This window comes from Phocoena sinus, chromosome 16 (assembly GCF_008692025.1).
Source record: "Phocoena sinus isolate mPhoSin1 chromosome 16, mPhoSin1.pri, whole genome shotgun sequence".
NCBI classification, from domain to species: domain Eukaryota; kingdom Metazoa; phylum Chordata; class Mammalia; order Artiodactyla; family Phocoenidae; genus Phocoena; species Phocoena sinus.
Genome location: NC_045778.1, coordinates 24,382,392 through 24,403,182, shown reverse-complemented (window position 1 = coordinate 24,403,182; position 20,791 = coordinate 24,382,392). Strand labels below are relative to the sequence as shown.

General features: G+C 54.7%; 1 protein-coding gene across 3 annotated transcripts; it reads left to right on the top strand.

The window, feature by feature from the left end:
• DNAJB12 (DnaJ heat shock protein family (Hsp40) member B12) lies at positions 1-19,547 on the top strand. Of its 3 annotated transcripts, none has more exons than XM_032608451.1 (9): positions 1-212; positions 7,842-8,022; positions 9,235-9,380; positions 11,400-11,585; positions 11,705-11,784; positions 13,947-14,056; positions 15,519-15,691; positions 16,409-16,506; positions 17,694-19,547. In XM_032608451.1, exons 1-9 carry the CDS (start codon positions 80-82, stop codon positions 17,721-17,723), a joined length of 1,137 nt encoding a protein of 378 aa, XP_032464342.1. In that variant the 5' UTR covers positions 1-79; the 3' UTR covers positions 17,724-19,547. The 3 variants fall into 3 exon arrangements, with proteins under 3 accessions (XP_032464342.1, XP_032464344.1, XP_032464343.1); XM_032608453.1 differs by having other exon boundaries at positions 16,409-16,553; XM_032608452.1 differs by having other exon boundaries at positions 16,409-16,559.
• Positions 19,548-20,791: the final 1,244 nt, after the last annotated feature.

Genomic DNA, 20,791 nt, shown 5'->3' with positions numbered 1-20,791 from the left:
CCCCGCGACGCGCCGGGTGCTGGCTCAGCCTTTCGCTCTCCCGGCCTCCCCCTCCCAGGTTCCGCACTCTGGTTCCGCCATGGAATCCAACAAGGATGAAGCCGAGCGCTGTATTAGCATCGCCCTCAAGGCCATCCAGAGCAACCAGCCTGACCGGGCGCTCCGCTTCCTGGAGAAGGCGCAGCGGCTGTACCCGACGCCGCGAGTTCACGGTGAGTGTGAGGTGCCGGAGACACGGAGGGGACATTAGAACTGATGGGGGGAATACGGGAACGGACCGACAGGAGCAGTTGGAGGAGGGGGAGGGGTGGCGAGGCGCGGCTACGCCTGCGCACTGAGACGCGCGGTGGCCGCCGGGAGGTGTAGTCTTTGGCTCCCACGCCTCTCCGGGATGCTGGACACCTGATGACAGGGGCGACAGCGACTTCAGATTTCCAGGTTCTTGCAGAACGCTCTGAGATTTGGAGTTCCCAAGAATGAGAGGCGCTGGCAGACGGGGCGAAAGGAACTTACGTGGAAGAGAAATCGAAACTACTTTTCCCAAGGGGCCTTTCGGTGGCCCAAGGCCAGTTGCCGGCCTGAGAAATATTATAGTTCAGGAAAATAAAGATAACTCCTCTGAAGGAGAGAATGAGTTCTATAGAGGGAAAGAGGACTTCCGACCTTCGGACGGCCTAAAAAGGCATCTCCATATCTTCACTCCCTCGCACGTCTCCGGGCGAGGGCCAGGGACCACCCTCCCCAAACTAGAGCCTGCCTTTTTCACATTCCACACACCACCTTGGAGCGTCTGTCCTGAGACCGGGCTCTTCACTCCCTCCTGGAGACTCTTTTCCCGCTTGCGAGACTCAGAGCGATGGCCTTATCCTCCCCCACCCACCCTCGCCCCCAAGAGTCCATCAATGGCCGGCCATATGGACGGCTGGACAGCCACAGGCTGCTAAGCGGCCCTAGACTGTTTCCAAACCAGAGAGGGAATAGCGAGGCTGTCTCTACTACTGATCATCTTCCTCTACCCAGGAACCCTTTTTTTCTTTAACCTAAGTCTTCTTTGGAGTTTTTCTTCATACACGCTGGAGGGGAGAAAGAGGTTGTCCGTTAAACATACAGAGTTTGCGCCTGCAATTACCACTTAGTAAAGTGGCGTATAGCAGATACTCAGAAGACCCGGGTTCTCATCCTAACTGCTACCATGTGATCTTTCTGAGCTTGGGTTTCCTCAACTGGAAAATTAGAGGGTTGGCACAGATAATGTGAATAACAATCATACCCATAGGGCTTCTCAGTTTAGAGAGCTCTTTCAGTGCATTTTCTCTCTTGAGCCTGCCCTATCAGGGAGGCAGAGCAAAGATCATTACCTTTGTTCGGTAGATGAGGAAATACCTCAGAGGCCAGGGACTTACCCGGATTACACAGCTAGAAATTGGAAAGTTCTGTGACTCTCTACATGTTTAGTAAAGGAGTGAAGTGAAACTGAACAGCATCAGTCAGCCTTCCAACCCTTCTTACCTGCGATATGCAACTGAGAAAGGGTAATAGTGGTGGAAGAGGCAGCCTGGAATGCCTGAATTTTTCTCCCTCCTGATTCTGCGGGTTGATCTTTGGCCTGTTTGCCTTAGAGAGAGTTTCAGTCTGTATTTTCCAGGACTCCTGAGGTAACCTGCTCAAGGAACTTTTCTGTGAAATCACACTCTGTAAAAGGGGAGCCCCCTATATGGGGCAGGGGGGGCTTCCAGCTCTCAGCATTCTGACTGATACTTCAAGGGTTCAGAAACAGGCAGCCAAGAAAGGATGGTGACAACATGGCCTGTGGAGCTCTTCTGTCAGCAAGCCCCCTCGTCCAGTTCAGGTGCTTGGATGGGTGTCCTTCCTGGGGCACAAGTACTGGAATTTGCTCAGGCAGAAGAGGGACCTGCTGCATATTTGTCATATTCATGTTATTCTGAAAAGAGTATATGGCTCGTGAGTCTCTGTGAACTTCACCTTGTGCCATCTGCAGCCCTGCACTGAGCTGACAAGGATGTGGGGGTAATTTGGGCTTGAGATGGGGAAAGCTTGGTTAAAAAATATTAGGTAGTTGTCTACACTTGATGTTTAAAGTTTGAACTCATTCCGGATACGCATTTAATGCAAAGACCTCTTTCTTTTCTTTCATTTGTAAAGTCTCTGCTTGTTGCTAAGTGGTAATAACAAGATTGGTAAGACATGATTGTTCACCTTAAGGAGTTTCCGATCTAGTGAAGGAGACAGAGTTACAGAAAACGTAATATTGCAAACCATAAAACAAGAGCTGTGATTAAACAAAAATTAAGCACAGTGTTAGATGCTGAGAACCTAAAGATGGTTGTGAAAAATCCAGTCCCTTCCCTCCATGAGTTCAGTCTGCTGAGGTGGAGGGGAGTATGGGGGCCGGGGGCGGCATGGAGGATACACTATAAGCAGTATCATGACGGGGACGTAAAATAATTGTAGATCACAGCGAAGGAAGGCTTCAGGGAGTACGATGGGAGGCCGCATTTGAACTGCACTTTGGAGGAAGGTAGGAGACTTGAGAAGGGCATATGGGGGAAATACTGAAGTATTTGATAGCAGGAGGAAGATAAGGGTACTGTTCTTAAAAAGAGAACAGCATAGGGGCTTCTCTGGTGGCGCAGTGGTTAAGAATCTGCCTGCCAATGCAGAGGACACGGGTTCGAGCCCTGCTCCGGGACGATCCCACATGCCGCAGAGCAACTAAGCCGTGCACCACAACTACTGAGCCTGTGCTCTAGAACCCGCGAGGCACAACTCCTGAGCCTGCGTGCCACAACTACTGAAGCCCGTGTGCCTAGAGAGCGTGCTCCGCAGCAAGAGAAGCCACGACAATGAGACGCCCGCCTACTGCAACAAAGAGGAGCCCCTGCTCACCACAACTAGAAAAGCCCACACAGAGCAACAAAGACCCAACACAGCCAAAAATAAAAAACAAACAAATAAATAAAATTTATTTTAAAAAAAATAGAGAACGGCATAAAGGGTTAATGAGTGGGAAGAGAGACTCAAGGCAGAAACCTGTTAGGAGACACTTGCCTTGTGTGGGTTAGGAGTTATGAGGGCCTGAGATAAGGCAGCATGGATCAGGATAAAGTCACTGGAGGAAAGGTACCGAGCCTTCTGTGAGAGAAGGATGCTGAGGAGAAATAGGGACTCAGAATTCAAGCCTGTGTGACCAGGAAGAAACCAAGGCTGAAGAACATGGGTGGGAAGAGATGGGCAGAGTGCAAGGTGCCTGTGGGATGTTCCAAAGAAGCTGTCAGCTTGGAGCTCAGGAGAGAGCTCCCGATTCCAGGTGAAAGTCTGCTGTCATCAGCTGGATGGAGCTCACTGGAGTTGTGCCTGGCTGAGGTCACTGTGGGAAAGTGTGAAGCGTGTAGCAGAGGCTGCTGCAGGCACAACCATTGCCACATCTGCCCTTAGGCAATAGGCAGAGACAGAGGAAGCAGGAGAGTGAGCTAGAGCAACAGCAGGAAGAGGCAGTCCCAGGAGAGGGCAGTGGCCAGGGAGCCACGGAGCCATGTGTCAGGGAGGCTGTGAGCAGCACTGTCAGTTGCTGCAGAGGCCACGTGGGAAAAGGGCAGGTCGAGAAATGAAGGGGAGAGGGGCAAGAGCATGGGGGAAGACTGGTCTTGGAGAAGTGGAAGGACAGGCGGAGGGCTGGGGTGGGAGGAGGCTCAGAGAAACCTCGAAGGGTCAGGGGACCTCACAGTTAAAGGATGTGAGGGGACCTGAAACTCTGCCACAGGAGGTGGGGTGGGGAGGCACCGAGGGCTGGACAGATGTAGCGGGGCCCTGAGCTGGGGCCCTTTAAAAAGAAGGGAAACTCTCTTTCTGAGAGTTTCTATCCAGCCCCTGCAGCCTGGTAGCCCTTGGCTTCACTGCAGGCAATGATGGAAGGCACTGTGTTTTCCAGGGAGCTGATGAGAACATCTGCAGACCTCAGTTTCCCCAGTGTACAAAGTGAGGGTTAGCCATGGAGGACAGCTCGGCTGCCTCAGATTCAGTGGAAGCACCTGGCACAGAGACTGACACAGTGCAGAATGAGTTGCTGGTAATATTGTGATCTGGGCTGATGAACTGGCCAGCCACGGGAGCAGGCTGGCCAGGGAGGTAAGGGATCCCAAGGTGGGGCACTGGGGAACTCGGGGCTTCGGAAGGTAAAGTCTCAGCACTCAGCAGGCTTTGGACCTAGTTGTAACCGTGAGATGTCAGGCCGTCCCAGACTCCAGGTCCATGCCAAAGGCTGCCCAAGGTTCTATGCAATGGCTGCCTCTGGGGTCCAGGCTAAGTCAGGAAGGCCAGCGCACGGGAGGAGGGAGGATTGGTAGCTGAGAGAGTTTGGCATTCAGGGTCCAGGAATGAGGGATGTACCAGGGCTGGCAAGGTCCAGGGTGGGGCTGTCTGTCGAAGGACTGAGCACACCCCCCATTGTGCGATCAGTCCTTCCATTTACCTTATTTCATAGAATCTTACTTACCCCCCTGAACAACTCTGTGAGGGCAGGGACTGTGTCTTCACTGAGGAATTAGGTAACTTGACAAGGCCACGTGGCTAATTAGCAAAGGCCCCAGACTGTCCAGCCCCACTCCCAGGCTCTTTCCCTAATCCAGCCTCCCTCTCCTCACTCAGCTTGGGCACTGCAGGTACATAGAGACACCTGGAGATGAAGTTACCGTAACAGATGACACAGTGTTTGTTGGGCATTGTGCTCAGTTCTTTGTAAGCATTCACTCATTTACTGATTTACTCTTGCAAGTTTCTTGAGGAAGGTAGTTCTACATGGAGAAGCTAAGTTAACTTGTCCAAGGTGACTCTTGATAGCAAGTGGCAGGCCAGGTTTGAAGCGGGCAGTCTGACTCTCCAGTCTGGGTTTGAGGAGGGGCCTCCGCTAGTAGCTTTGGCGTAGAAATGCTCTCACATCTACCTGAGCTGCTACTGCTCCCACCTCAGCTTTGGTCTCTTCCACCAATTTCCCTTCTTTTTAAATGTCTGCCAGCTTTACTGGGAAGGGGCAGAGTCAGGATTTGAACCCAGTCATGTCTGTCTAACTCTATCGCCACATTAAGCTATTCTATCTCCTACTCTTTTGTTACTTTGTCTGTCAGCCACTGTGCCATGAGGGATGTAACAGTGAGACAGGGTGAGGCGGTCACATTCGGAGCCTAGCAGAGGGGATGTCCAGGCCACAAGAGAGACAATTGTCGACAACCAGAAATCTTGAACTGCCACCTCAAATAGGAACGTTCTGTGTGACCCAGAGCACATCCACTCCCCTTTGGGCTCTCTTTCTGCAGTGTAGGGAAATTAGAGGGGCTGATTCCGTGTAACTGCCTAAAAAGCTTCCAGACTCTTCCCTGAAAGGTACTGAAGAGAGTCCATCCCTTCTCCTGGCCGATGCCCCGGTGCATCTACAGCAACGGAATGGCTGCTCACGTTGTCCTCGGCATCAGCCTGGACCAGTGGGGCTTCCAGAGAAATCGAAATAAACAGCTTCTTTAAAAGCCCTAGGAAACCAGCAAACCAGCTCCTCCCTCAGTGCCATCTTGATCAGCATCGCTTTACCTGTTGGTTTCTTCCTTTGCCATTTCCTTGGTGCCTGGCATAGACCTGGAGCCTGGGATGGCCGGACGTCTCACAGTTACAACTGGGTCCAAAGCCTGCTGGGTGCTGAGACTTCGCCTTCCTAAGACTTGCAGGTCCCCAGCGCCCACACCTTGGGTCCCCTCACCTCCCTGGCCAGCCAGTCCATCAGCCCAGGTCACAGTATTAGCAGCCCCTCATTTCGAACTTTTACTCTATGTCAGTCTTTGTGCCAGGTGCTTATACACATCTCATTTCATCCTTATCTACTGTGAGGAAAGCGAGATTCAGAGCAATTTCACAGCTCAGCCAGGTTCAGTGTTAGGAAGTGGCTGAGCTGAGATTTGAAACCTGGGTCTTTGTGAATGAACTTCTCTCTTGGAACAGCTGTGCTGGAAGGGGCTCCCCCTGCCAGGCTCGTGTGTTCTGGGATAGCAACTTAGTCAAGAGCATGGTTTCAGGAGCTGGACATCCTGGAATTTAAGTGCTGCTACTCATCTTGTATAGCCACAGGCAAGGTGATCAAACACAGCTCCTCCCTTACAACAGGGATGGCAGTAATAAGACCCAGCTCTAAAGTCACTATCAAGATTAAATGGGTGTGGGCTTCCCTGGTGGCACAGTGGTTGAGAGTCCGCCTGCCGATGCAGGGGACAGGGGTTCGTGCTGCAGTCCAGGAAGATGCCACATGCCGCGGAGCGGCTGGGCCCGTGAGCCGTGACCGCTGGGCCTGCGCGTCCGGAACCTGTGCTCTGCAACGGGAGAGGCCACAACAGTGAGAGGCCCGCGTGCCACAAAAAAAAAGATTAAATGGGTGAATACATGCAGAGCACCATGTCCAGACCTGCTGACTCATAGTGAGCACTCATCACTCTCTCCTCTCTGAGTGCCTTCCCAGGCTTTGCTACAGGGGCCTCTCCACCCCATCATGCAGGGCAGGCTCACCTGTCAGCCTCTGTATTGGGATTTCCCAGCTGCTGACTCAGTGAGGACACGTGAATTTACAGCGGTGGCTCAGGACACAGTGGTCCACTTGAGCCCCAGTGCTCTGCTCTCAGCGAGCCCTGCTCCAGGCTTTGGGTGAGACCCACATGCGTCGCAGTAGAGAGTGTCTGACACCCAGCACGGTGCCTGGAGCCCTGCAAGCACCTGGCACATTTGAAGGAAGCTGATGACCATCCAGACTGTGCTGCCATCCTTCCTCTGCACAGAGGTGTCCTGGGTCCCTGCAGTGGTCCAGATGCCTGGTTTCCCAGGGCGCTGTACCCCAGGCATGACTAGGGGGCTCAGAGCTGGTTTTGTGCCTGTAATAAATGGGCACAGGGGACTCCTGCCAGAGATATGGGCCTTTCCTCATTGAGTCGGCAGGCACCAAGGACTTGGGTTTGAATAACTGTGACCCTCTCTGAGGGTAACAGCTAAGGCCCTGTATAGACTATGAACATTGAAGTAGGACATCTGATGTGGCCAGCCATTTGGAAGAGGTAAACAATAGCAAGCAGTGAGCACAGCAGATGTTAGTCCTGAGTCTCACACCACCCCTGGCCCTCTGGGGCAGAATCACTGCCCCACCCCATTCCTCTCCATGGCTAAGGGAGAGGAAGCCTTCTCCAGGAAGCCTTCCAACCAGCCCCAGCTGACTCAGATGGTCCTGCTAAGTGGAATCCCCATTACAGAGTACTTTGCCCATCTTCTCACTCAATGGAAGGTGGCTATTAAACACATTACTTTGGGATTTAAAAAACCTAAAGCGTTAATGGTTTATTTTTATTCTGAGTTTAAAAATGATCTATACCCGGGCTTCCCTGGTGGCGCAGTGGTTGAGAGTCTGCCTGCTGATGCAGGGGACACGGGTTCGTGCCCCGGTCCAGGAAGATCCCACATACCATGGAGTGGCTGGGCCCGTGAGCCATGGCCGCTGATCCTGCGCGTCCAGAGCCTGTGCTCCGCAACGGGAGAGGCCACAACGGTGAGAGGCCTGCGTACCGCAAAAACAAACAAACAAAAAAAGATCTATACCCTAAGAACTGTGGATCCTAAGAGAGCAGGCAACTATCCCGTTAGCCCTCCACAGGCCCAAGTCAGGGAAGGAGCGAGCTTCATTGGGAAAAAGACTGGGTGGGATGCGGGGGTCCCGGGATCTCCCAGGGCCAGGCAGTCCCTCAGCCATTGCACATGGCCTTGCTGGAGGAGGAGCCCTGAATAGTTTCCTTGCTTTTGCACAGCCCTGATCGAGTCCCTCAACCAGAAACCACAGTCGGCCAGCGACCAACCGCAACCCACAGAGGCAAGCCAGGCGACCCATAGGAAAGCAGGTGGGGCCGGCACCCCCTCGGCCAACGGTGAAGCCGGAGGAGGAGAGAGCACCAAAGGCTACACTGCTGAACAAGTAGCGGCCGTGAAAAGGTAGAGGGCTGGGCGGCAGGCAGGGGCGAGAGTCTGGTGTGTTGGGACATTTTCAACTCTAGAGAAGGCTTCCTGCAGCCTGTCATCCACCTCACCTGGGAGGGTCTTAAGGCTGGAGGAGGTTCAAGAAGTCGAGCTCACCAGACCCTCTCCTTGTTTCCCACAAGGCTCTGGAGTGCCGGCCTCAGGGCTCCACTGTTCCTCCCGCCAAGACAACCCACAGCAGAGGCTGGAAATGCTGACACTGCCGGCTTCCTCTGCCACTGGCCAGCAGGTCCTGGGCCTCGTTACACAGCCCTGTTTGTCAGAGATGAGGCCTGGTCTCCCCCTCCAGATACTCCCACAACCCACACTCCTGCCCCCAACAAAGGCCCTTTCAGATCAGAGCCTGTGTTGGGTAGAGTGGAGACAGGAGACGGTTATCCCTCCGAGGCTTGGGCCGACCCTGCACAGAGCAGCTCACTACCAGGCTGAGACGGTCCAGCCAAGGCTTCTCAGGAGTAGCTACTCCTCCCATTTCTCCTGAGGCCTCCCTACCAGCCAGCCTCGGGAATCCCTCTGCAGTCATTCCCACATGGTCCTGGCTGCTACTGAAGACATTGGCAGGCTTCAGGTCTGGGGTTCAGCCTCTGTGTGACCCAGCGTGACTATAGTTTGCCATAAAAGCATTTGCCAAATTTACATCTTTCTGACCAGACAGGATTTTGACCAGACAAGCCCATGGGTTATAAGCAATAGAAACTGATTGTGGGCCAAGAGTCAGGGGTTCTCCAGGGAGCCCAGGAATAAGAATTAGTGGAAGAGAAACAGCGTCTCTTCAGGGCCCTGAGATGGGGTGAACAGACACCTGCCGTGTCTGGCCTCTCTGTTACCCCCTCAGACTCGGATAGCCAAGAGAGTAGAGCTGGCAGAGCCTGGAACACACCTGCCCTTGGGCAGAAACCCCTGATGGACGGACACTGACAGTCCTTCTGTGGTTGCCTGCAGTGAGGGTGCTGTTAGCTCAGGGAAATGGTTCCTGGCCTGGCAAAAACAGCGACTGCCCCCTCTTAAATCCTGAGTGTATTCTTGCTGTCTCAACTGGGCCTGCCCTGCTGGTCCCCAAGCCTGCTCAGAGCTGTGCACCCACACTGCTCTTTCCTCGCCCGCCACACCTCCCCTACGTGTTTCTCCACGTAGAGGTCCCCCACCAAGCTCCACTCCCTTCTCTAGGGTCAAGCAATGTAAAGATTACTACGAGATCCTGGGGGTGAGCAGAGGGGCCTCAGATGAGGACCTGAAGAAGGCCTACCGCAGACTGGCCCTCAAGTTCCACCCTGACAAGAACCGCGCGCCTGGCGCCACTGAAGCTTTCAAAGGTGAGCTGGCCCTGGTTCCCTAGTGTTTGGGTGTTCTGATCGCCTGTCCTTGGGAGGGAGGGAGGGAAGGGGGGGGAGGAGGGAGGGAGGGAGGGAGAAGGGGCTTTTCCAGGAAATGGCCTTGGGAAGTGGCTCAACTCCTCCCAGCTCAGGAGCTGCTTCCTGGGAAGAAGGTCCTAGTAGCCGCCTACAGCCACATGGTCTGTCAGAGCACAGATGGCGCCACTCCTCCCTCTCGTTGCCCCTCAATCCCTGGGGGTTACAGGCGGGGAGCTGAGGCAAGAGAGGCCAGGTGGCTTCTCCAAGGTCACATGGTGATTGAGGGGCAGAAGCAGGCCTCCTGACTCACCCGTGTTCACGTCCTCATCCTGGGATCGTGGTAATAGTTTCCCTGTGCTGAGAAACTAGGTGGCCCTGAGTCAGAGCTTGGTGGCCTCCTCAGCACCAGCAGCCATGGCCAACCCACCCCGGCCTCTTTACACACACACACCCTCCCTCTCACACCACACACAGCCTAGGGCCTGCCCTGGGGGGACGTGAAAGTCTCTCTGGCCTCAGGGCCTGTTGGTTCTGGGGTGGGTGCTTCAGTTCTGGCTGAAATGATAAGCTACCCTTTAATCATTTATATTTTCACTGAACAAATCAGGCACACGTGCGGGCTCTGTGCCAGCACTGAGTTGCTGGGCGCTGCAGTTCCACAGACATCTCTTCTCTCACACCCACCTTGTCCTCAGTGGGACCTTCAGGATCTTAGGCTCACTCCCTCTGGGCGATGGCGTGGTGACTAGCCCTGTCTGGCCCAAGCAGGGTGCTGTGCAGTACGGGGGCTGGGACCACAGCCAGATGGGGAGTCTGCGGCAGAGCAGACCCCAAGACCCAGTGTGCCGTCTCACAGCGCTGCCCCAGGTGCTCCATGGCAGGCTGTTTGGGGTTGGTCCCCAGTGAGGCAGTCTGCAGGCATCTTCCCCCGCTGCTGGTCCACCAGCCCCAGGGGAAGAAGGAGAATAGGACTGGGGAGGCAGGGTAGCTGTGGTTAATGTTTCTCCAGCCCTGACCTCTGCCTGCAGCCCTGCCCTACAGGCACTGAGAGACCACACCTGGCCTCGGGGCCTGTCACAATGGGAAGAGGAGGAACATTCTCCTTATTCTCAGGGGTTGCAGGTTGTGAAGAGATGCAGCTTTGACCTCCTCCTTTGAGAGAGTGGGCCGCTGGCGAAGGAGCAAGAGACGAAGGAGGGCTCGGAGCTGGGGCCTTCGGGGCACAGGCCTCCCACCTCGGGGGCTCTAATGGGGAGGCCCCTGGGCTGGGCCAAGGAAGAGCAGCTGGGACCTGGACCCCAGGGAAGACAGGGCTCGCCCTGCCACACCGCCAGCAGTGGTGAGCCGGGGGACGTGGCCCCTCCTGGGAGTTCCTGCTGCTCTCCAGTTTATAGCAGCACACCACATGTTTGTGCAGCCCTCATGTCGTGCTATGACTTCAAGATTACATACCCTCCAGAAAGGGGGTGCCTGATCCCACTGGACACCCCAAGAGAGAGTGATGAGGTGGGGGCGTTTTGGTGGTTTTCATAAAGTCAGAGAGCCGACTTGAAGCAAGACACACCTGGGTTTGATTCCTGGCTCTGCAGCATCAGACCTGCGTGAGCTGACACTACACCTCTCTGAGCCTCAGTTTCCTCATTGGTAAAATGGAGATGGGATGTTAGGCATAAGAAAGATAATGCCCATAAAGGGCCTGGCGTGTAGAAAAAATCGGACCATCATCGCGAAGTGGAGAGCAAGGAGCCTGAGCATTAATCCTCCACCCGGCCCAGGCTGCCTGCATTCACGTAGAGGTATTCCTGCATGTCCCCCACCCGCCCCCTCTTGCTCAACAGCCAGACTTCCCGCTGGCCCCTAGGACTCCTGCTTCCTAGAGCAGCACTTGAGTACCTGAAGGAAGTGAGTGCTTGGCCGCCACAGGCGCCTCCAGCCACACCCCCAGCATCCTCGGGCCTGACCTTTCTACCTCCTTTCTAGCCATTGGCACAGCATACGCAGTACTTAGCAACCCAGAGAAAAGGAAGCAGTATGACCAGTTCGGCGATGACAAGAGCCAGGCAGCCCGGCACGGCCATGGGCACGGGGACTTCCACCGCGGCTTTGAAGCTGACATCTCCCCTGAAGACCTCTTCAACATGTTCTTTGGAGGTGGCTTCCCATCTAGTAAGTCCCCCCGCTGTCCCCACAGCCAGGCCTCCCTGGTGGTGATGGTGGGAGACTGGATGCCAGCCTCTCCCGTTCCCAGCAGCCCCACTCCTGACTCAGTCCCTCTGACCCTCCAGGTAACGTCCATGTCTATAGCAACGGCCGCATGCGCTACACGTACCATCAAAGGCAGGACCGCAGGGAGAACCAGGGTGATGTGAGTGAGGAGAGCGCTGGGGAGGGGATGGGGAGGGTGCCCGGTGACACCCGAGGGGATGGGGCCTGGGCTGGGGAGTGATACCCCTCGCTGACACTCTGCGGCAGCAGTGCCCCCAGAACTTAAGCCGGGAAGCCATCTTGGCCCCCCCTGTGCCATCCTGCTGAGGGACACCAGAGGGAACCATACTGCCCAGCACCCACGGCCAGAGTGGGGGTTTCATGGCCTCTGCTGGGGAACGTAATGCAGAAATTTCTCTACCTGCAGGCAGGTTCCAGTGTGAATGGCCTTTGTCAGGTCCATTTGTTCTTTTGGGGTTTTTTCCTTTTTTTAAGATTTAATTTTATTCATTTTTGGCTGCATTGGGTCTTTGTTGCTGTGCACGGGCTTTCTCTAGTTGCTGTGAGCGGGGGCTACTCTTCGTTGCGGCATGTGGGCTTCTCATTGCGGTGGCTTCTCTTGTTGCAGAGCACGGGCCCTAGGTGCAGGGGCTTCAGTAGTTGTGGCACACCAGCTCTAGAGCGCAGGCTCAGTAGCTGTGGTGCACGGGCTTAGCTGCTCCGCGGCATGTGGGATCTTCCGGGACCAGGGTGTGAACCCATGTTCCCTGCATTGACGGCGGATTCTTAACCACTGCACCACCAGGGAAGTCCCGGTCAATTTGGTTAAGTCCTAAGTGACATTTTCCAAGCAACGGAAAGTTAAACTTAATGATAGAATTGTAAAGCATGACAACATAGGGCTGGCTCTTCTTGCTTCTTTTCAGCACTCTTTAAAAATGTATACAGGGGGCTTCCCTGGTGGCGCAGTGGTTGAGAGTCCGCCTGCCGATGCAGGGGATGCGGGTTCGTGCCCCGGTCCGGGAAGATCCCACATGCCGCGGAGCGGCTGGGCCCGTGAGCCATGGCTGCTGAGCCTGCGCGTCCGGAGCCTGTGCTCCGCAGCGGGAGGGGCCACAGCAGTGAGAGGCCCGCGTACCACAAAAAAAAAAAAAAAAAAAAAATGTATACAGGGACTTCCCTGGTGGTACAGTGGTTAAGAATCTGCCTGCCAGTGCAGGGGACACGGGTGCGATCTCTGGTCCAGGAAGATCCCACATGCCATGGAGCAACTAAGCCCGTGCGCCACAATTACTGAGCCTGTGCTCTAGAGCCTGCGAGCCACAACTACTGAGCCCGTGTGCCACAACTACTGAAGCCCACGCACCTAGAGCCCATGCTCCGCAACAAGAGAAGCCACCGCAGTGAGAAGCCTACGCACTGCAACAAAGAGTAGCCCCTGCTCGCCACAACTAGAAAAAGCCCGTGCCCAGCAACAAAGACCCAGTGCAGCCAATAAATAAATAAATAAATAAATAACAGCAAAGAGTAGCCCCTGCTCACCACAACTAGGAAAAGCCTGTGCCCAGCAACGAAGACCCAACGCAGCCAATAAATAAATAAATAAATGTTATTAGAAAAATGTATACAAAACTATAACAAGACAGTGCATCAAACATATTTTGAATGCCACAGATTATAAGACCAGCTGGCTGACTAAAATTAAAGCAGTTAGCTAAGATTAAAATACTGCGGACAGTTGCAGAATATTTAAAATTATGCCAGGCAGAGGGGTTCTCTTTTGCTCTGATAATGTGGCCTTCTGTTTTTATCCATGTTTTAAACTTTTATTTTGTGTGTATTTAACACACAGAAGAGTTTTTTAAATCACAGATTATCACACAGTGAACAAATTTTTTTATTTATAATTTCTTAACTGGCAGTTTTTAAATTGGTTATATAGTCATATGTTTCAGAATTCAGAAGGGTGTATATAGGGAAGGTCTCCCTCCAGCCCTGCCTCCCAAGTGTCTGGAGGCAGACACTTTTGCTCGCTTTTTTTTTGGTATTCTCTCACAAGTAAATACGTGTACCCACCTCCCACCCCAGCATTTAACCCCAGTTGCTGCTTTGTTTTTATCTGAGGAAACTGGCAGGTAGAGGAGTTTCTGTATTTTGGGGACCCGTGGGAGGGAAAGGGAGGGAGCGGCGTCATGGCCTATCTGCATGGCAGCTGGCTGCCACCACCTGGACTCCATTGTGCTGGGGGAGCTGGAGGCGTTTGCCGCCAGCGTTGCCCCCCACCCAGGTCCAGCTTGGGTGACCATTGGCTCTTCCCTCCAGGGTGGGCTGGGGGTGTTTGTCCAGCTGATGCCCATCCTCATCCTGATCCTCGTGTCAGCTCTCAGCCAGCTCATGGTTTCCAGTCCACCCTACAGCCTCAGCCTGAGACCGTGAGTACCTGCGGCTGGGGTGAGGCCGGGATGGTGGGTAGACAGGGGCCTTTGAGTCTCAGCCCCCATCAGGGCCCTTCCTTCCCATCCTTGTCCTGCAGGTTCTTGATCAAAATGCAGAAAGATGATTAGAATCCAGACTTTCCCTGTTAAGCTGAGGTTCTTGATCTTATAAGGATCATAGTCCCCTAAGAAAATGCAATGAAACCTGCAGATCTTTTCCCTAGAACACTGCACATACACCTGGTTTGCATATGATTTCACAGGCTGCATGACACTCTCCCGATCTTATCTGCAAGCCTTGAAATAAGAACCGCTTCTCTTCCATTCTGGTTGGGGGTCCTGGGGCCATGGGAAGAACAGGGGCTCTAGAGTCAGAGCAAGGGTGGCTTTGAATCCCAGCTCCTCTACTAACTAAGCAGCTGTGTGACCCCGGAGTAGTTACATAACTTCTCTGAGCCCTGGTTTCCTCATTTATAAAATGGGAAGAATAATAACATCTAGCTGCTTATGAAAAATAAATGAGTAATACACATAAAATGCCAGGCTCATTAGAAATGCTTGACAACATTTGTTGAATGACTATATGGTCTCAACCACCAATAGTGAACTTGGGCAAGTTATTTGCCCTTTTAAAGCGTCAGCTCCCCTCAATTATTTCCAGCACCTGGCCCAGGATCTGATACAGAGCTGGTGCTCAGCTTCTATTGCTGGAAGCCCTCTGCTCCCATCTAGTGGCCTGGCTCTGCCTGGGAGCCTGGCAGGATCCCTCTCAGCCAGCAGGGAGCAGAGTCGGTCCACTGGACCCACACCAGCAGGCACAGGCGCTCTGTGGCCTGATGCCAGCCTTTTTCTCTGCAGCCCGAGAGCTGAGAGGCAAGAATGGGCAGACAAGGCCTGTTCTCACCAGAGCACTAACTCCTGTCTGCATGTTGAGGCTCTTCCCTGAGCCTGCAGAGCCTGCAGTTGGAGCTGGAGGATAGAATCCAAGAGATGGAAGGATACAACTCCTTGGAATCCTTCCTGTCATTTTGTTCCTAAGACTCTTCACTCTATACCGGGAGCTCCTGGATACACAGGCAGGCCCTTAGCAACGATTGGCTTAGGGTATGAATGAGGGAATGGAGGCACAGGGAGCTCAGGTCACACAGCTCGTTAGAGGTGGAGCCTGTGTTCGCTCCGGGTTCCCTCCTTCCCTGACCAGGCCCTCCCAGCAGCAGTGTGGTAAGCAGAGAGCCTGAGGAAGCCCTTGCCATAGTCTGTGCCACTCATACGGGAGGGACCCCCTGCCTTTTCTCCACACCCTCATTTGGGTAGCGTGGAGTTCCTGCTCTAGTTTGGGAAGGAAGCAGCTGCTCCTGTGGCCTGTGTGGCGCCTCCTGTTGGGAGCCGCAGTCATCCCTAGAGCTGCCCTGGGCCTGGGGACCCAAGCCCACTTTGTGCCTGGTCTGTTTCTGGCCAGGTCGGTGGGCCACGTCCACAGGCGAGTCACTGACCACCTGAACGTCGTTTACTACGTGGCAGACACATTCTCTGAGGAGTACACAGGCTCCAGCCTCAAAATGGTTGAACGGAATGTGGAAGACGATTATATTGCCAATCTCCGAAACAACTGTTGGAAGGAGAAGCAGCAAAGTGAGTGTGTGTGTGTGTGTGTGTGTGTGTGTGTGTGTGTGAGAGAGAGAGAGAGAGTGTGTGTGTATGTGTGTGAGAGAGTGTGTGTGTGTGTGTGAGAGAGAGAGTGTGTGTGTATGTGTGTGAGAGAGTGTGTGTGTGTGTGTGTGTGTGTGTGTGAGAGTGTGTGTGTGTGTGTGTGTTTGGGGGCACAAAGCTTGAGAGCAGGGAAGGAAAAAGCCCTGCTCCCCCAGTGATCTGTGGGCGCAGCACCTGGCACTGCCCTGCGCCAGCCATGTCCTAGCCAAGAACCGGCCTCCACCCCTGTGTTTCCCTGGGGCTGGGAGCCAGGAGCCACCTGGAGATGTCCTCCAGCTTCCCGTAAATCACTGCAATCAGCCTGTTGTTCGGCTGCCGCAGGTAAGTATGTAGAGAGAGATTGGAACATTTCTCCTCCCCACCCACCGATTGGGCATCTGGATCTATCCGTGGGACCCTGGGGCCGTCTCACCAGAATAACAGGTTCTCTCTTTGGCTGGCCTCACCTATATTCTGTAGAAAGGGGCCTCTATTATGCTCCCAAGGTGGGACCATATTTCCTTCTCCAGGGTCTACCCTAAGGGAAGCCAGCTCTGCCTCAGCTCCTGGGCCTGTAACTACCTTTCCCCTCCCGAAAAGGCCAAGCAGGCATCGTAGCAGCCTTAGAGGTTGCCCTAACCCTGCCACATTGCTTTGCAGAGGAAGGCTTGCTGTACCGGGCCCGCTACTTTGGCGACGCAGATATGTACCACAAAGCACAGAAGATGGGCACCCCGAGCTGTAACCGACTGTCAGAGGTGCAGGCCTCCCTGCATGGATAGTCCTGGGCCAGCCTGCCACCGAGGTCCAAGTATGAGCCAGGGCCTCCTCTGCCCTGCAACTCCTGGCAGCTCTGGTCTCGGTCATGAGGCAGAGGAGGGTGGGAGGAGGGAGGGAGGGAGGGAGCCTGTGATCGTGGCACAGTTTCCCTGTCCCCAGCCTGGCCTCCAGCCTGCAGAGTTGGGACAGCTCTGGGGTGTGCTGGGAAACTGAAGTCTTAGTGCCCTTCAGTGCTCCTCCACAGCACCCTGCCCCGCTTGCTGACTCTGGGGCTGTGGGGCTGTGGGGTGCCCAAGGCTGCTGCTGAGGGCCACTCATGCCTCCTTGGTCTACTTCAGCCATCCAGTCCCCCATGGCCCTTTCCCAAGTGCAGCAGACTATTATCTGTGCCCTGGGATTTAGGCTGCCGAGGATTACTGGGCCCCCGAAAGCCCCCCCGACACTCCCCTGCTGACACCAGGATGAGCCACGTGGGAACGGGTGGGCCGAGAGCCCTTCCTCTTCCCCTGTCCTTCCAGGCAGGAGGAAATGGAACAAGATGGTTGGGCAGCCAGACAGCGCCCCGGGGGGGAGCCGACAGGCTGGGAGCAGGAGGGGCGCGTGCCCCCAGACTGGTCCTTGTCTGGTGGGGTCAGAGGCACTCTTAACACCACTGCACCTGGAAGCCGCAGGCATCCGGCCCGCCCAGGCCTCTCACCTGTGGTCAGAAGAAGGGAACAGAAGGTCATGAGTTCAGGGTCGAAGGAACAGAGAACCCTTAGCACAGAATGAGTGGGGGAAAAAGGTGCTGGTCGCAGGCTCCCCGCCTCCTTTACCCCTGTGTGTGGATAGCAGGCTCTGTTCCCAGCATTTGCCAGAGGGGACAGCTTGGACCAAGCCCAGAGGAGTGTGGGCAGAGCCGCTAATGGTTCTTTTTTGTGTTGGTCCGCTTGCCCACCCCTTCCTCTGCCTGTGTCCCCTCAGCAGGGATCCAGCTACAGACTCTGCTTAGAGGCCGTTTGCTGGTGCCTCTGGGAGAGAGAAACAGACTGCAGGAGGGCGACGGGGCAGGGGCTGAGGTGGGCAGCGCCGGACAGGGCCGAGGAGTTGGCTTGTTAGTGTGGGCTGAGCTGGAGGCTCTGGGGCACGTAACTGCCAAGCTAACTGTTACCACTCTCCTCCCCAGACTATGAAATCCCTGGAGAATTTGTGGTGACATGCACTGAGCCAAGGTGACGAACTGTATATTTAAGGAAAGACAAAAAAAGAAAAAAAATTAAAATGGAATTGGAGGCCGGACGCTGCACAACTGCCCCCTCTCTCACCCAGTAACTGCAGAAAGCTGTTAGGACAGGCAGGAAAACCTGACGTGGGGCTGCTTCCCTTCCTCCCAGGGCTGGCAGAAGCTCAGGCTTCTTGTCGGCTCTCTCCTAGGATACAGAAACCACGACAACGGAAGTGGAATGTAAAACTTGCAGCAAATGTCTGTAGGAAGGGCTGGGGAGGGGGCACCCAACTGCCTTTCTTCCCCCCTCCCAGGAGCTACCACCAGTCACCTCAGTGGAGGTAATCAGAGGTGTGGGCCAAGGATAGAGAGGAGGAGGAAAGAGAACTCTGTAGAATGTAATTTATAGATGCGTGTATATGTATGTATCTATTTATATGTAAATAACACATATAAAGATATAGAGGTATATAGAGATATAGTCTACTTTTTAAACTATGCAGGGATTTGGTTGTTGAGTTGATTTCTTCCCTGTTTTAGAAAACAAAGCCTGTTTGGGGAAGGCAGCCTTGTCCTTCAAAGGCTAGACATTAGCCGTAGCTGACAGCATGAGGAAAGTTGGGCCACAGCTTTTAACGTTCCCCTCAACCCCAGCCTGTTTTTGACGGCAGCTGTAATCATGATAGCATAAATCTACAGAGAACTTGGAAGGTTGCCAGCTATATGGTTAAACCGGAGGGGAGCAGGCTGCGGGGGAAGAAAGGACTCCTGGGGCCAGGTGCCAGGTCAGTATTGAGTCATGGCAGAGGCCCCAGATGGCCTGTGGGGATGAGACCACCCACCGCAAGTTTGGCCAGCTCAGGTGGGCGCTTTGTTTTGTCCTGGTGCCCGGGAGCCCCCTGCCCCCACTGCCACTGAGAGCAGCAGTGTTGGAGAGGGGAGCCAGGTTCTGCCTGACCACCTCCCCGCTTAGTCCCTATGTGAGTTTTGCCTTATAGGTGCCCCAGGGCACAGCCCCATTGTTGCTACTGGTTTTTCCTAAGCCATGTACCAAGGACTCCAGAAGGCTTTTCCTCCCAGAGTCAACCACGTGGGGCCCAGGACGCTGGGGCAGAAGCCGACTCCTGAAGAAAGTCCATGACCGTGGGCGCCTCTGTCTCTACCCTCCGTGGACATGATGCCACCCGGCCTTCTCTTGCACGTTGGATAAAGGATGCACCTGAACCAGAAGGGTTTTCTTATGGTCACCCTCAAATGAGGCTTTTTCTCCACAGCAGTTGCTGCCAGGGCAAGGGAGGGAGGTTTTATTTATTCCCACAGTTTATACTGGGCCTTTTGGAATGACCGTTTTCCCCAAATTTTCCTCTGGTGGTGGGTGTGTCATTGAGCCTGCCATCCTCCAAAGCCTTACTACCCCAAGCTGCCAGCCAGGAGGGGATCACTACCCTCCCAGAGCTTCTCTTGGCTCTTTTTATAAAAGTCCCCCAACAAATAGGATTCTTGCTGGGAAAAGGGGCTTGGTTGAGGAGAAATGTCAAATACGGTTTTTAAACAAGGTCCTGCCCTGTGATGAAGCGCCCTTCCCTGCCCCCTGCCCAAAGAGATGCTCAGAACTGGATGTGGGTGAGAGCGCCCTGCCCGTGGTGGCCCTGGTGCTCGGCTCCCACCACCCCAACCCTCTGGTCTCAGTAGATGTCCCTAGACAGGCTGAGCCATGTGCAATAAGAACATAGATCCTAATGGATCCACTGAGAAGCTGTATTTCTTGAAATAGAATTCTGAAATTGTATATCTATAAATATGTTTATTATGTGATTGGTTGGCCTTGGTGGGTCTGTGTTGAGCAAGGGGGGTTGAGCTGCGTGGGGAGCAGGGCACAAGCACCTGTTGCTGCTGACTCCAGCCCATACCACCGGGAGTTTTGGTGGCAAGCCTGAATGTCCCCTCGCCCCAGCTGACAGCCGCTTCAGTCACAAGTGTTGTTCCAGGGCTGACTCCATCCCCGCAAAGGGTAAGAGGCTCAATTAGGCCAGGGCCCTGGGGTCCCTGACGCCAGTCCAGGGTGGGCAGCCCAGGCCACGATCACAGCCCCTGCCTCCCCTTGGTCCTGCTCCCTCCCTTCCATCCCTCTGATTCCATCAGGCCTGCTGTGAGCCCAGCAGATTTCCCTTCTCCCCAGCCCGGAGCTCGAGCCCACCCTGGCCCAGAGCAAGGGAAAAGTTCTCCAAGTTTCTTTCCGTCTCTGGCTGCACAGCTTTCCCAGCCACCCTCCCCCAGAGGGCTGGAGAAGTTCGAAATATGGCAGCCCGAGTAGGGCTTTACGTGAATGGAGCAGCAGATCTGCCCGGGCCTCCCAGAGACAGGGCACAGCAGCCCTGACTGGTGGCCCCAGGCCCCTCCTGCTGCCGCTCCAGCCAAAGACAGGCAGGCTGCCCGGTGGTGCCACTGCAGCCCGGGAGCTCATTGGCTGCCCCCACCCGGGTCACCGCAGCCTGCCCAGCCCCGTCTGCGAGCTGCCACTTGTTGGCTGCACTTGGCAGGGGCGTTGCCAGCCGCCCCCATTAACCCACCCGAACCCCCTGCCCTCGGCTGTGTGGCTCCGTGAGCCAAAAAGGGTGGGACAGACGCCGTCGACTGTTTGCTGCAAAAAAGAGCCTTTGACAAGCGTCCCCACCCACTGTCAGGTGGCAAAACAAGCGCCTAGTCCATCCAGGCTCCTGGGATCAGCCAGCTTATCTCCTTGTCCCAGGCTGCCCCCAGGTCTCGAGAAAGGAACTGCTCCAAGGGGCAAGGAACACACACCCCAGCCCGACTGTAACCTCATCCGCGCCCCGAGTTCCCTGGGCAGGGTCACCTGGTTGTTGAGGGCAGGCGCACAGACAGATTCGGGTAAATAGACTTGACATGGTGTTGGCTCTGGAGCAGCTCAGAATCCTTACCAAAGGTCACACCATGTGATTTGAGCAAGTCTGCCCATTTCCCAGAGCAGGAAACTGAGGTCTGGGGTAGGGAAGGTGATGCCCAAGGGTCTCCATGAAGCTGTGCATATCTTTGGGGTC

Coding starts and splice junctions, on each gene's coding strand:
- DNAJB12 (XM_032608451.1), top strand. CDS start 80: ATGGAATCCAACAAGGATGAAGCCGAGCGCTGTATTAGCATCGCCCTC. Junction 11,586..11,704: donor TGGAGGTGGCTTCCCATCTA/GTAAGTCCCCCC, acceptor CTGACCCTCCAG/GTAACGTCCATGTCTATAGC. Junction 11,785..13,946: donor GCAGGGAGAACCAGGGTGAT/GTGAGTGAGGAG, acceptor TCTTCCCTCCAG/GGTGGGCTGGGGGTGTTTGT.